Raw genomic sequence first — 14,983 nt, 5'->3', positions numbered from 1 at the left:
TGGAGAAAGGGGGGCAGAAGCAGCGAGAGAGAGCAAGAGGGAGGGGGCGGCGTTAGTTTTTCTGTGTCACTGAAAGAGAGTGGGGGAGGGGAGGCAGAGAGATAATGCAAGCAAGGAAGCAAACAGTAGAGAGCCAGAGAGCATACTCACTGACTCATATATGTATAGTGTGTGTGTGTGTGTATCTGGGAGAAAAAAGGGTGAAAGAGACAGAAAATTATATTATGTATGCAAGAGTTACTCACAGAGCGTTTACCCAACCTCCATGTCTCTTTATGTTGAACCACAGCACAGCAACAGTCCCACATCCAGGTCATCCATCACACCACTGATGAAATATCACCACTCACGGGATTTAAAATAACCGATTCAATATTTAATGTTCTTGGAAATCTAGTGGTCATAATTCATTGTAAAAGCATACAAACTCATTGTCGCTTCGACACGTAGTCCATATAACATTTATACAGAACAAATTCAATAAATCATGGAATTGTGAATTACAAGACAGGATTTTTCTTAAATTATTGCTTTAAGAAAACAATCTATTCCACGACGCCAGGTATGTGTCCCCTTTGTTTAATACCTGCACAAGTAAGTGTAGTGATATGCGCCTGAATACCTTTAATAGCACACTGTCCCCAGCAAAGACATGAAGTTTGGTAAGTGAGGCATCATGATCAGTGCATATCTTGATCAGAAATATTGCACCTAGTCATATAAAATAGGGATGGACTGATATTTCGGCAGTATCAGCCAATATCAGCTTTAAAAAACAATATCTTAATGGTCTAGTGTTATTTTTACTGCTAATATCTGGCAGATTGTGACTGTAGCACTTAGGTGATCTTTTTAATTGAGCAGTGTGACACTCAATACTGCTGCAAAAGTCTTTGGTTTAAAAAATTATTATCTTAAGAGAGGCCTGTCTGAAAAGTTGACCACCACAGTTAGAAAAAGAAAAATGTGTATCAATACTGACAATATAGAATATCAATATTGGCCTTAAAAACATATCACTCCATCCCTAGTACACAGGCCACATGCATACACATCTATGCATGTGAAACTGCATGATGAGACACTTTTGACACTATCATCGAAGGGTGACTGTACACAAGGTCTCATAAAAACCATCTTCTCTCATGCCCATGGCACACAGGTGCAGGGTGTTCACAGGCAAACGGCCAAAATTTAAACCTTTACCGACCTTCAAGTCCCCCACCCCCTCAAAAATCCTGTCCCCGTCTGCGTCCACCTTGGCCAGTGTGAGGTGGTAGCGTGGGTTGAAGGAGTCTCTGTGCAGCACGCCCTTCTCCCTGTAGGCCTCCTGCAGGCCACTGTTGAGCTGCTGCAGGTGCAGCTGAGGCTGTGGGCTCAGGAAGAGCACCTTCCCGTTGAAATGTTTCAGCTTCAGGGGGAAGGACACAGCCACTGGGGGGTTGCGATCCAGATGGGCAAAGCGTCGGAGAGTCTCTCCTGCGGCGGCCACCTCAGCTGGGCCAGGCAGCACCAGGAGGCACAGTGTGACATGGAGGCTGGGGGGGGTCACCCAATAAGGGGCAGAAGAGGGGAGAAGGGTGATGAGTTCCTCCTGTAGCTGCTGGAAACAGGACAGGATGGCAGGGGTGTTGGCCTTGAAGGTGATGAAGTGGGTGGGTCGTTTTTTAGGGGGCCGACCACCACGCTTGTTTTCTCTCTGCTCCACAGGCGCTGAAGAACTCTGAAAGACCCCAAGATGACACTGTATATAATAACAGAGGCACATAAAGAGCATCACCAAGCTGAACATGAGCTGTAATATCAGAAGAAGAGTGTGAGACAAATGATTTCAGGGTGAATTCTGCTGTACCCACCCGAGCTGATTCTTCATCATCTTCCCAATCTTCCTTCCATTCTTCCAATGTCTCTTCCTGGCCCTCTTGTTTTCCTGTCTCTCTGTCTCTTTGGTCGGTCGAAATCAAAAGTCTAAAACCATAAACAACAGAGTGAAATTATTCAAGAGGCAGGTCTCTACTTTGCAATAGTGGTCACCGGATTTCACATTTCAAGTCAAACTTCTCGCCATGAATATTCTAGAAACCAGAAGTTAACTATCCCTATCAAACTACAATATGCAGTTATTAAAAACACTTTCTGACTGTTTTAAAAAAATCTTAAATGCATTAGCAACATGTGCACGTGTTTTAGACAGCAGAAATGATGTTGTTTCAGTCAGACTTTGAGGATACTAAATGAAGATCAGACCCATCTGCAGCCTCCTCCACAGCTGACGATTCTCCTCCTGCTTCCTGTTGTCCCTGATGAGTGGTCCCTGTAAACTTTAGAGGCGCTTGTGTTGACTCATGGGTGTGAATATTCATCTCATTCTGCTTCTCTTCCTCCAGATGTGTGCTTTCAGTGTGGGCACACTCCTGCCTTTCGCTCTCTACCTGCCCACTGACAGTAGACAGCTGGTCTTGTGTTATTTCTTGCATTAAAGTTAGTGTTTCTAACTTTAATTCTTCTGTGTCATTTGTGCTTGTTTCTGTACAAAAAAAAAAAAAAAACACACAAATTTTGTGGTACTCGGGCACTTTTGTTCTGGACTTATGTGTATGCAAGTGTATGTGTGTGTGTGTGTGTGTGTGTGTGTGTGTGTGTGTGTGTGTGTGTACGTGAGGTGGGGTGACAGTAGTCCTCTCTTACTCTTTACTTCCTCTTCCCCTCCAAAGGGGGGAGCCAGAGATTGACCAGTGGAGCCAAAGACCCTGTCAGTCCTGCTGTTGCGGTCCCACACGCGGTGCCCTCTGTAGAGGAAATACTGGATCCTGTGCCTGGGCAGGGCCAGTTCAGCAGAGTAGTCACAATCGCACGGGTTGGTGTCCCAGTTGAACTCAGAGAAGGGGCGTTCCAGCACCCCGAGGAAGCGGTCCACATATCCCACTACAAATTCTGATGCCTCCACTGACGGATCCCACAGGATCCTGGAGATGACATCGTCTGCTGTGCGCATGCGAGGCTTTTTATTCAACTCTGGAGGGAGAGATAGAGAGAGATCAAGAGAAAGAGAAACACTAAGTGTAACAAAAAGAGTTTTCATTTAGCCTCTTTTGTAGATGTTATCATCATCAGAGGACTCTGGGAAAAAAGCAAAATGTGGCGTTGTACCTTTTCCCTCAGTATATTTTGGTTTTGCTGCTTTGGTGCCTTTGCCTTTCCTCTTCTTGTTTTTGTCCACTTTTTCTTCATCCTTCATGTCATCTTGGTCCGGCAAACCAGCACCGGGGTCATCTGATGATGGGTTGCTAAGAAAGGAAGTTAAAAAATAAGAGAAGAAAGGGCAAAATATGAAGTAGCGACATGAGAGCAGAGACGCAAAAGGTTGTTTTGTATTCCATTTGTCCAATTCACCTCCATGAGGGGAATCTGATCTTTTTCTTTTTTGCGGCACTTCATTACTAGCACTGGCTAGGCTCTATCAACCTCAGTCTCTTCTGCAATGAGGGTGCTGAGTGAGAGCATCAGTTAAAAATGTAGACAAAATCCTCCCCAATATGAACCAAACAACTTCTGAAGCATTCCTATGACCCAGTGTAATTTAGCAACCAGGGGAGGGACCTGATAATCTGTTTTTTATCTATTTAACACTGGCTGTTATGTTACTTCTCAGATTTCACTCTTGTTGATGGTCTTACCTGTTAAAAAAATTATTTAACTACATGTCCACAGTTAAATTTACTCAACACAAGCCGCCTGCTGTCCCACTGGCGAGGTTGCTGGTCAGGGTGAGGAGAACTGACCTGTGAGACAGACGACATCTGTGGGCAAAATGGCACTTTCCCATCAGGAAAAACTGGCACACAGTGACTCCATCCTCCCCCTGTTCTGCTGACTCTGTCGTTGATACAAGGACAAGGAGGGAGGAGAATATAAATATTGGCCAAAGCAGCCCACCTAGATGTCCCTCTGTAGCTCCTAGTTCAACATGTCTATCGACCTTGAAATGTTTACATGGTCACTCTATAGACACTCAGGGCTGAGCTTAAGGATACCTGCCTCATATTTCTGATCTGACTGGGTCCTAGTGTTTAGAGCACATAGTGAGAGTGAGAGCCACGTAGAGGATACAGGTCTAAATGAAAGTCTACATTAGTCTGCAGTGAAGTTTTCACCAGTGCCGCACCTCTTTAGCAGGAATTTGTGCTCAGCCGAGAGTCGCGCCTGTTCACTGAGCCAGCTAACTTGGCCGGGCTGTGTGTTTTACATAAACAAACATTCCAAGAGGATAACTTTTGAAATTCACTCACAGTCTGTAACAAAAATAGGTGGCACATATTATTACTCTGAAGCTGGGGCAATGGGGGAATATGATCTGCATTAACTGAGCTCTGCATAACAGGTGTGACAACTTAATTATAGCACCTTTGGCAGTTTCGTTTTGATTTGTTATGTGGAGGAAGCCTGATACTAAGATTGAAATCATAAATAGATACTTTATTAAGTCCAAAGTGGAAATTGGTAGCATAACAGAGATGTGCATGATGCTATTTATACACCGCAAACACACTTAAAGAAATTGTTATTCATGCAACAGGTGGCAATGACTCACTGACGTCATCCAAATGTCAGCCAAGCGGTTACTATGCAGCTGCCTGTAAATTCAATCACACACCAACACGCCCTAAAACGTTAAGTCCAGATAAGAGAACTCAATGTGACTCACAGCCCTTATCCTTTAATTATCAACTGCCAGAGCTCGCTTTTGTATTAAGATGGCACTGACTGGCACTAATAATCCAGAGGCATGCACAAGTTCTTCATGGTGCCCCCAGATGACCAGCTTCATATCCGTTTCTAAACCGCTGCCAGAGACATTCGATCTCAGTATGAGCTGGAATGACCCCAGGTGGTGATAAGCACAAAGTCTGGCCCTTGCTTGCCGTCCTCCAAATCAACATATCTTTACTTTGTACTTGTTTTGGAACTTATAAATGGCTCCGGTGAAACAGGAGGGAGTAGAAACACAGGCTGTGGTAGGAATCTGCTCTTGATCTTCTGAGACAGGGGCCGGAGCCAAGACTTGGAGCTCACATCTCACTTCCCGGCGAGTACAGGCCCCCACGTTTCCAATGAAGCCATGTCAACTCATGTGATGCTGCTCGTATTCTACACGGTGGCCCACAAGTGAAATCCCAACATTTAATCATAGGGTCTACGGTTAATCCTCAAACACAGGTGTCCACCATACAAACACCAGCTTCCCAGAAGGCACATTAGTCAGAGATAATACAGAAATCTACTAACGACAAAGGAATTTCATTGATGGATCTGGGTGACATTCTGATAAATCATACTTCTGTCTGTTACAATGTTACACACAATTTCTTTGCCATGTGTTTCATACCGTATGATGAAATGTTTCTAAAGAAATCAGCTTCCAGTTCAGAGAAAGGGGGTCAGTGTGTATCACTCTGTGTAAAATTGTAAGGTTTACCTGCGGTGGTGTCTGGGGTGTCTGTGCCAGCGTTGGGCCCAGCTGGGTCCTCAGGGTCAGAGCTGGATGGGTTACTGGAGCTGGCTGGGCTCCCATGACTCTGCTCCCTGGGTGAACCTGAGGGCGACACACCTGACGCCATGCTCAGCCTCTGGTCACTTTAATAATGTCACTAACACGGGTACTCACTTTCTGATAGCTCTCTGTGGTATTTCCTGCTGTATCTTCAACTTTGTTTAAATGAGACACACAAATTAAAACGTATACAACTGGAAAATCTGGCTATGACGTCAACGTCTCTGTCGTATCACTGCGGAAGTGGCCGGCCAGCGTAGCAAACAATGGAAATTGTAAAATCAATTAAGAAAAAATACTCAAACTCACAATTTCAAATTTTATTGACAAATAAAGCGAATATATTTACAATATAAACAAACGCGGATATTACCCGGAAAACGAAATGACAGTTCTTACTTCATCGCCCTTTGACCCAAAACTGTGTAGTCAAGGAATTATGGGTAATGTAGTCTTTCTTATTTAATCCCAATATATGCTTGTAAAACAATAAAAATGGGAGCCATAAATACGGCAAATCGGCGACAATTGGTTTGATGACTTCTTGTTAGTTAGAGTATATAAAAAATCTGACCAGACGGTAAAATGACGAAAAGTAACGTAAATACTACGCGTCATTCATGCTCCAGCGCGTGACTGCGAGTCACATGATGTGCCGCTCAGCCAGCAGCTGCGGAAAATACACAAGAAAAAGTCTGTAAAATCCTAAACTCAAAATACGAGAACTACGTATAGAGGTTTGGAAAACGGGCGAATTTAAGAATCACAGAGTTTATTTATCGTCTACATTCCAAGATGCTGTCTGAATACAGCGACCTGAGGACAGTGCAACCTGTAAACGTCTTTCTGTGAAGTATTGTGCACCGGATCATTTGAGGATCTGCACTGAAGGTATGGCTGTTTTCTTAATTATCTATTATGATAGGTAATGACCTGTCTGAGTCCCAGCTGATGCCTGAGCATTAGTTCAAAAGCCTGGTAATGTCAAAGTGACTGGTCTGAAGGAAACCCTGCTCCCTAACGTTGTTATGCACTGCTTGTTTACCTCATTCAACTCAGTAAACATCTCTCAACCTCACTCTCCCTGGCAGATGAACGCCCTGGTTGCTCTCTGTCACTTCTGTGAGCTCCATGGCCCCCGGACATTGTTCTGCACCGAGGCCCTGCACCCTCCATCCCCCTCGCCCTCCCAGGCAGGGGCCCCGCTGCCCGGGGACAGGGACCGAGACGGGGACCGGGAGGGTGAAGGACTCACCATGAGGGCCAATAGCTCGGCCACACAGAGAGGAGACATGTGCGAGGTTCGACTGTGGCTGTTTTTGTTCATTTCTTCTATCTCTTTATCACTGTCAAGCTTTAACTCTTTAATCCACAGGTCCACTGTCCTGTCATTGATCTGAGGGTGTTACATGTTTCCCCTTCTCCCCTTTGCCCTGTAGGGTTGTCGATCCCTGCCTGCATCTCACCCGGGTTTTGTGAGCATTGATGATGAGACAGGCATCCGCTTCCTGAGCCACCAGCATCCCCGACAGCCGCAGCTGTTCAGTGTGGTACGCCAGGCCTGTGTACGCAGCCTCAGCTGTGAGGTAAACAATGACATACTTCTTTGTGTGCGTTTGTGAGCCATGCATCATCTTGACAACCTCCAGTGGGTCATGCACCAAACGAACTCATCCCTGTTTTTCTATTTTTCCACTGTTTTTCTTCACATGCTCACTCCTCCTCTCTCTTTTGCTTTCTTCAGGTTTGTCCTGGGCGTGAGGGCCCGATTTTTTTTGGAGATGAGCAGCACGGTTTTGTGTTCTCGCACACTTTCTTCATCAAAGACAGCCTTGCCAGGGGTTTCCAGCGTTGGTACAGTGTTGTCATGGTGGCCATGGATAGGATCTACCTCATCAACTCCTGGCCTTTCTTGTTACGCCACCTTAGACTTACTATACAGAGCTTGCAAAGCACAGCCCTCAAGGTAGACATACACATGAACACATATACACAGACAGGTGACAAATTAAAGGAAAATCCAACATAAAGTGTCTTAGTGAGGTGCTGGGTCACCACAAGCTGCCAGAACAGCTTCACTGCTCCTTGGCATAGATTCACCATGCCCCTGGAGCTCTAATGGAGGAGCACAGTCTATCACGTTGCTTAAAAATACCTAAAGGTGTTCAGCTGTGTCACAGTGTATGACTGTGAAGGCCACAGCACACGATTTACATCATTTTCATCCTCATCAAACCATTCAGTGAGCCTTCATGCCCTGTGGTTGGAGCATTGTCATCCTAGAAGACCACTCCCGTTAGAACAGATATTTTCTAATCATTGGAAAAACTTTGTATTGATTGACAGTGTAGCTTACCTCTAAGGGGACATCTGGACCCAAACCATGCAAGGAAAACAATCTATGCCAAATCAGTTCATGATGGCCCAACACCTTACCAAGACATTTTATGTTGTTTTTCTCCTTTAACTTGTTGTCCGTCTGTGTCTTCATTCCTGCGAATTATGAAAGCCTTTTCTGTGGACATTTATTTGTTAGGCAGTTATGTGCACATTATGCAAGAATGTCCATAACTGACCTCTCCTGGCATTATTCTCTTTCGCAGGTGTTTGACAGTGAACAAGGAGTTTGTCCTCAGCGAGCAGTGAGGATGAACAGCGTGTTCTCCCCTGCTGTCTTCCCTCACCAGAGGAGTGGCAACGCAGCCCGCTCGCTGACCTCCCTCACGCAGCACCCCAACCTCTGGGCCAGCCTGCACTCCTCCTTCAGCTGGTGAGTCGTGTACAGCAGGCAGAGTGGAGTCCACTGCGGTATACATTAGGGCTCGGTGATAAATCGACAGTGTGATATGAGACTAGATGTTGGCTGGGATTTTTGATATCGTAACTTTGTGTTATAGCATGAAGGGTGTCTTTTGCTGCCATTTTCTGAGCTTATTACACTCTGTTCCGATATTGGCCTTTACCACTGGGGCTGAACAGTTACTCAAAATATGGTAACAATATGGCCAAGAGCAATAGCAAAATCACAAGAGCTGAAGTTTTTTTTTTGTTTGTTTGTTTTGTTTTGTTTCATTTTTGATAAAAGTAAAATGTACGACTAAACACTGTTATAAATTAAGTTTTATCATGCTACAGAGATCCCCCCCACCTGAAAGTTATGTTTTCCAGATGTAAGCAAAAAAAAAAAAAAACACGTTATCATCAATTTAATAGTCTTTTGATGTGATTGTTGTTTTTTCAGAAAATGAAAATTCTGATGCAAAAATAAGCAATCCCACTAAACCTATGACTCATATTGCAGTTGCAATATCTGTAAAATGAATCACAATAGGACTTTTATTACAGTTGCATTCTGCTGTAATATTCAGAGTATGAATGACTAAAAAAAAAAAAAAAAAATCTTTTGTGTACATACTTTATGAGGGCACCAATATTCATCCGTACAATGTTTTCACAATATCAATTTTGAGGTATTCTGTCACCAGATCATGATATTTGATTTTGTCCATATTTCCCAGTCCTAATATACAATATTTTACCTTTTTCCCTATGACTGAGACATCCTGATGTGTGTTTGCTCTCCCTGTCCAGGCTGCTGAAGGCCTGTGGCAGTCGACTGACAGAGAAGTTGCTGGAAGGAGCCCCCACTGAGGACACACTGGTGCTCATAGAGAGACAGACAGGTACACACAAGTGAGAGACTGTTCACATGGTGGACATGTCTTTCTTAAGCACTTTTTTTCACTTGACTGCAGTGCACACAGACTTGTGTATATATGCACTCAGTGGCCACTTGATTAGGTCCAACTGTACAATCTAATGCAGTTCAGTACATTAGCTCTGCCATAAATTCCATCTTTTAAGATGGTTTATTATTGAGGTTGTAGTTTGCAGACATCTTGTACTGGATTATGTTGAGAGGTGTTTCTAATTTTTTTCCCTCCCTATTTATATACACGAGGGGGGATAGAATAGTAGAAAAACCTCTCAGTAAAATGGAGTCCAGTACAGCAGCACCACTAACTATGAGCTCAATGCCAAACATAGAATTGAATGAACACCTCTATTACTGTGACAAAAAGAAAACCTGAGCATTATAGGCATCATAAGAGTAAATTTTATGGCAGAACAGTTATATTGGATTGTATTAGATTGTGCAGATGTGCATAATAAAGTGGCCACTTAGTGTATATATCTGTTTAAGTTTCTGTTCCACCTTGTAAGTTGATAAAAAAAGACATAGATTTGTCCATAGTACATTATCAGGCAAAGCTATCAGCAATATTGGGCAAGGAGCCACCACGTGTTGCCTTCCAAGCTGCGCGTCATTCCCTGAAGAGAATGATGTAAAAGGATGTTATGTTTTTGCACAATGCACTCAAGTTAAAACAGCACTCTACTCTGTCTCCTGTGAATATCTGATTCACTGGCTCCGACTACGGGGGAAAGAGCGGTGTGAATCACTTGATCGTTGTTCACAAGTACAACATATGACTTTTGGGAAAGTGTTAAAATAATTTTTAGTCAAGGACAATTTGTTATTTCTCAGTTCCAGAACAGCCCTCAGGTTATAAATCCTGTTGTGTTATATTTATCCTAGGACTCCTCCACCACCTGAATGACAATTACTTTACTACTTTTTGTGTCTGTTATTGATTATCCAAATAGAGGAGATCTTTAGACATTTATCTAGGTATTTATATTTATCTAGGTAACTAAGTATGTATGTGTAAAGTGAAATCTTTATTTTCTCCATGCATGTTAACAATCTCAGCTAAGATGTAGCTCAGTGGCATAAATACCAAAACCAGTCAGTCACTTCAGCCTGAATCCAAAATCACAGAGCCAAAATAGCCGAACCAGCTACACAAAAAAGCTTTTCTTGGGTTTTGAAACGATGCGTATGGCACTTCTTGCTCCACAGAAATTGTAATTAAGTTTTATCACATCAATTGATGTGACAAGGCAAAATTGTCACCACACAGAAATTTAAATTATGCACCTCCAGAAGCTATCAACTGGATATTACATTATTATTATGTTATTATCACCATCGTCATCATTATAATTGATATTGGGTGATAGGCAGCTTAGTTGCATAGCATTTGTTTTGTTTTGGAAACTGAGGATGATGGCGTGTGTGGGGGGACATGTGCACATCTATTCTTACTAGTAATTTTTTCCTGTTGTTAAAGTCATAAAATGAAGTCACATTACTTTTACTTCCTGAAAAAACAGCCTATTTTTAATTGTGACTTCATGCTGCTATGAGTAGGCGGAAATAAAGATTTCAACCAGTTAAAACCTCCACAAAACTTTCGCCCACTCCTTATAACTGATTTTCTCTCTAACTGATATCCTGTTGGTTTACACTATTAAATGATCCCTCCCTACGATAATGTCCTGGCCCAACATCGGGCCAAAATTAAAGCATTAAGAAGCCGTTTTATGGAGTCTTTAAAACAGCTTCTTTCCACAAAGCTGTCACATCATTAACACTGGAGCGCAAGAATAGCCTCCACCTGTGTCTGTTAACCATCACAGAGGCTGATTAGAAACATACCAGCCAAGCCATGAACCTTGACATAGAAAACATTAGTCAGTGCTATTTTTTCTTTTTGTTTTTCCATGTGATTCTATGTTTTCCCCAAAGAACAAGAGGAGGAAATGAGCTGCTGGGAGGGGGCAGAGGGCGGTGGTTCGAGACCACCGAGGCACCAATCGGAGAGCGAGCTGGACCAAGACTTCCTGTGTGATGATGCAAAGTTAGAGGCATTTCCTGGTCCAAAGTTCAGGTCGCTGAGGCACCTGAGACAGGTACTGCCATTATCTTAAATGGGCATAACTGTTATTATGTCAATTGGTCATAACTTGCAGATCTTTACACAGCCAATTGAAGCATCTCATGCACATTTTTTCAAGGAAGGTTTTCGTTTTTTTTTTTTTTTTTGGCATGAAGTTGATGCTTTTACTGATTCCTATGTGATGATGATTCATGTTGCATCAAATACTGTTTTGCTTCAGCTAAACGTATGAGACGTTTTACACCACCGTCTGATTTGGTGTGCAGGTGCTCGGTGCTGCTGAGTTTCGTCAGCTTGCGTGGCATGTGCTCATGGGAAACCAGGTCATATGGCGAGGTGCAGATCCAGGGCTCATCCAATCAGCTTTTACGATGCTCAAGGTACACTCCGCTGCTACTGCATCCCTTGTAGCTCGTCAGGAGAAATGGTCCGATAGTCAGGCGGTTGAATATCATCTCAGACAGGAGTTAAATATTAACACCTACCAGGATCCGCATTATTTGAACCACGATGTAATTATCACTTGAATTTGACTCAGTGGAACACGCTTGTACGTGTTACAGCGATTTAACACTTTACCATTAATAGCTGCTGGGCTGGTATCATTTTTTGATGAATTCATTTACTTAGATATGCAGTTTTCTTTTATATGCTATGATTGTAATCTGAATGTGTTGTTCTCCTGTGTTGCATCAGTCCTTGCTCCCAGTAGGCTGTGTGCGCTCTGTGCCATACAGTGCCCAGTATGAAGAAGCCTACAAATGCAACTTCCTGGGTCTCAGCCCCGATGTGCCCATTCCAACCCACGTCAGCTCCTCAGGTACAGGACGTCTCGGTCCGAGCCCCTCAGAGGCAACTGCTTTCGCAATCTGTAGGCCACATTCACACATGTGAATGTCACAGGTCCTGCATGAATTTCTATGAAACTTGTTTTTTTTTTATTTCCTGTAGAGTTTTCCGTGTTGGTGGATGTCAGCAAAGAGAGAAGCTGTCACTTTTCAGCCACAGGTGACGATGACATCACCTCACTTTATCAGTTCACCATCAGCAGTGCCAACACTCAGCCCACAGACAGGGGTAAGAGTACACATAAATAGACAACATTTTAACGTCTGCTCATCTTCTAAATGTCAGCAAACCCACAGAACTTCCTTCCTGCCCTCATAGCCCTTAAAAAATAGAATTACAAAAACACCACAGACAAAATAGGCCAGAGGTTATACACCACCAATATCTAGAAATGATCAACCAAACTCTACACTTTGCAGAAACGGTTTTGTAGAATTGCCACATCTAGCAGCAGGACTGATCATTCAGCCCCTCTGTTCATTCAGCTCAACATCTTGTCAATTTTTAACATACATAAATACCTAACTTGTGTTTTCATTTTTAAAATCCTCCATCACCCAGCTTCTCCTCCCCAGCCTTGTAGTTCATTTTTCCAGTTGAATACAAATGTACATAATTATAATACAAGACGTGCCAAATGTTTACAGCTTCCAATGTTACACACTGGATTAGGTATAAAAGAGCTCCAATCTACCTCTCTAAGAAACTATAAATGTCGACAAAGGACATGTGTGAAGAATCAAACTTTAACTTAACTTTAACTTAGTATTTTGGTAGTTGGGGTTTGGTGTTTTTGTTTCATATTTTGCTTCCACACACTCGTATTCACACTCATGCATAAACATGTACACTCACATGTACACATACTCACATAGGTCTATACGCTCTTTTTACACACTTTTACACTTTTACACATACTTACTGCATTGATCTAATGTATATTTGCATTGATTTAATGTATATTTGCTCTTTTTTGTTGGTTTGTTGACATTTTTTGACATTTTTTTTTTTTTTTATGTAATCAAATTTTGAGGTGGGATTCTCCTATAAGCCCATAGGGGTTTTCTGTATCTCACCTGCACAATCTATTGTTATTTCATTTTTGTTCTGATGTTTTGCTTTTATTGTGCAAAAAATAAAAAAAATAAAAACAAGAGAGAACCTTTGCCCTCTTTCCCCAGGACCCACCCTACTGAATAAACTTGAGGTGGCTTTATCGAATGAGAACCTGTCTGTCGACGTGGTGTCTCACTGCCTGTTGTGTCTGAAGGAGGAGTGGATGAAGTGAGTAAGATCTCTGCATTCACTCTTCACACAGATGCCTCTTGGATGTCGCTAAGATTTCCTGTCTGATGATCTATGACACAGTTATGGATGCTGTAACAAAAGTTGTACACAAAATTCACTCTGCATGACTAACCCACTGGCCTACCTTGTCTCCTATCCCTTCCTATTGATTAAATCTCTCTAATCACTGACTCTTCCTCTTCCAGTAAAGTGAAAGTGCTGTTCAAGTTCTCCAAAGTGGACGGGCGAGGGAGGGAGGACACCCAGAAGGTGCTCACCCTCCTGGGGGCCACGGGGCCAGGGGAGGAGGACAACGTCAGGCTGCTCAAGTTCTGGATGACCGGGCTCAGCAAAACCTATAAAAGTCATCTGATGACAGCTGTGAGAGGAGGGGAGAGGAGCCCCAGCCAGTGACAGACCGACAGACAGGGAGGGAGGAGGTAGAGGGGTGACGAAAAGGGAATTGACAAGGAAAAGGGTGAGACAGAGGACAGACAAATGATCTTCTAATGATCTCTTTTTGTAGCTGGGGGATTTCCGGTAGAACAAAAGGGAAGAATATGAGTGTTAGTGGATGACTAAAATGCTTTGGCTCATCCATAATTATCCCTCTGTGTAATAAGAAATCCATTGTGTTGATAACCTTGATTGTTATCCAGCACAGAATAACAACATTCAGTTTTGGATGATGTGTAAGGGTTTTTATTTGTCATAGGGAATTGTTATATTGATGTTTTCATACTAATATGTAAAATATAAGTTATTACAAAAGACTCGGTGGTTTGTTAACTCATTTATAGATGTTTTAAAACAAAATAAATGAATTTGTACAGTTCGTCAAGTGTCCTCGTTCTTCATAATTGGCTCCATCTTGTGGAGAGCTGAAAGAACAAAGAGTGAAGTGGTGGGGGAGAGCAGCACTTCTCTTTAAGCTCCCACTCACATGCATTTTACAATGAGTGGCTGTCTGCCAAGAAATCTCTAGTGGTGTAAGACAACACTTTAAGGTTTTTTGGTGTCCTAAAATGTACAAAATGGTTGCATAACAAGGCCCTTCTCCAGAACTGCTGAACTACATCAGCAGGGATTCACTTCTTAACGAGCCAGGCACGCACTGCTCCACAAGGAAGACGCTTTTTTTTTTTCTTTTCATAGTTATTTGAGCTTGCTGCTTTGCTGAGGTTGGCAGACTTCAGTCAATAAAATTGACTGACATGCGGCTTTGTTTAAATTGGGGACCCGATTTTTCTGGTCCACCCTCGCAAAACTGCACCTAAGTAGCTATTGTTTTAAAACGTCGTCATGTAACTCGTGTTGGATTTAGTCTTTTTCTAAACAGGAACAAGAATTTGGTAAATGCCATTAGAACTGACTGTGGTTGTCCTATCAAAAACAATACTACTGTATATTACTTGAATGTTAGGCTAGAATGTAACTTTTGGTTTAATTTTTGCTTTTCTATTTGCCACTCATATCTGGGTTACATTTTGCA

At 42.7% G+C, this 14,983-nt stretch overlaps 2 protein-coding genes across 5 annotated transcripts; one reads left to right on the top strand and one right to left on the bottom strand.

Moving 5' to 3' along the window:
* Positions 1-354: 354 nt before the first annotated feature.
* leng9 (leukocyte receptor cluster (LRC) member 9) lies at positions 355-5,870 on the bottom strand. Of its 4 annotated transcripts, none has more exons than XM_030073289.1 (7): positions 5,477-5,870; positions 3,783-3,882; positions 3,151-3,287; positions 2,689-3,015; positions 2,248-2,527; positions 1,857-1,968; positions 355-1,723 (listed from the first exon to the last, which is right to left on the bottom strand). In XM_030073289.1, the coding sequence occupies exons 1-7, from the start codon at positions 5,616-5,618 to the stop codon at positions 1,097-1,099; spliced, it is 1,725 nt and encodes a 574-aa protein (XP_029929149.1). In that variant the 5' UTR covers positions 5,619-5,870; the 3' UTR covers positions 355-1,096. The 4 variants fall into 4 exon arrangements, with proteins under 4 accessions (XP_029929149.1, XP_029929147.1, XP_029929146.1 ...); XM_030073287.1 differs by having other exon boundaries at positions 355-1,744; positions 3,151-3,284; XM_030073286.1 differs by having other exon boundaries at positions 355-1,744; positions 5,477-5,869.
* A 311-nt stretch (positions 5,871-6,181) lies between these two features.
* On the top strand, positions 6,182-14,326 carry flcn (folliculin). The gene is made up of 12 exons (XM_030072912.1): positions 6,182-6,442; positions 6,643-6,852; positions 6,991-7,137; positions 7,296-7,517; positions 8,155-8,321; positions 9,143-9,234; positions 11,205-11,368; positions 11,622-11,735; positions 12,052-12,175; positions 12,307-12,432; positions 13,386-13,488; positions 13,698-14,326. Exons 2-12 carry the CDS (start codon positions 6,643-6,645, stop codon positions 13,903-13,905), a joined length of 1,677 nt encoding a protein of 558 aa, XP_029928772.1. The 5' UTR covers positions 6,182-6,442; the 3' UTR covers positions 13,906-14,326.
* The last annotated feature ends 657 nt before the right edge of the window (positions 14,327-14,983 follow it).

This window comes from Myripristis murdjan, chromosome 16 (assembly GCF_902150065.1).
Source record: "Myripristis murdjan chromosome 16, fMyrMur1.1, whole genome shotgun sequence".
Lineage (NCBI taxonomy): Eukaryota > Metazoa > Chordata > Actinopteri > Holocentriformes > Holocentridae > Myripristis > Myripristis murdjan.
The sequence above is the reverse complement of the archived record's forward strand: the minus strand, read 5'-3'. Positions and strand labels throughout refer to the sequence as shown.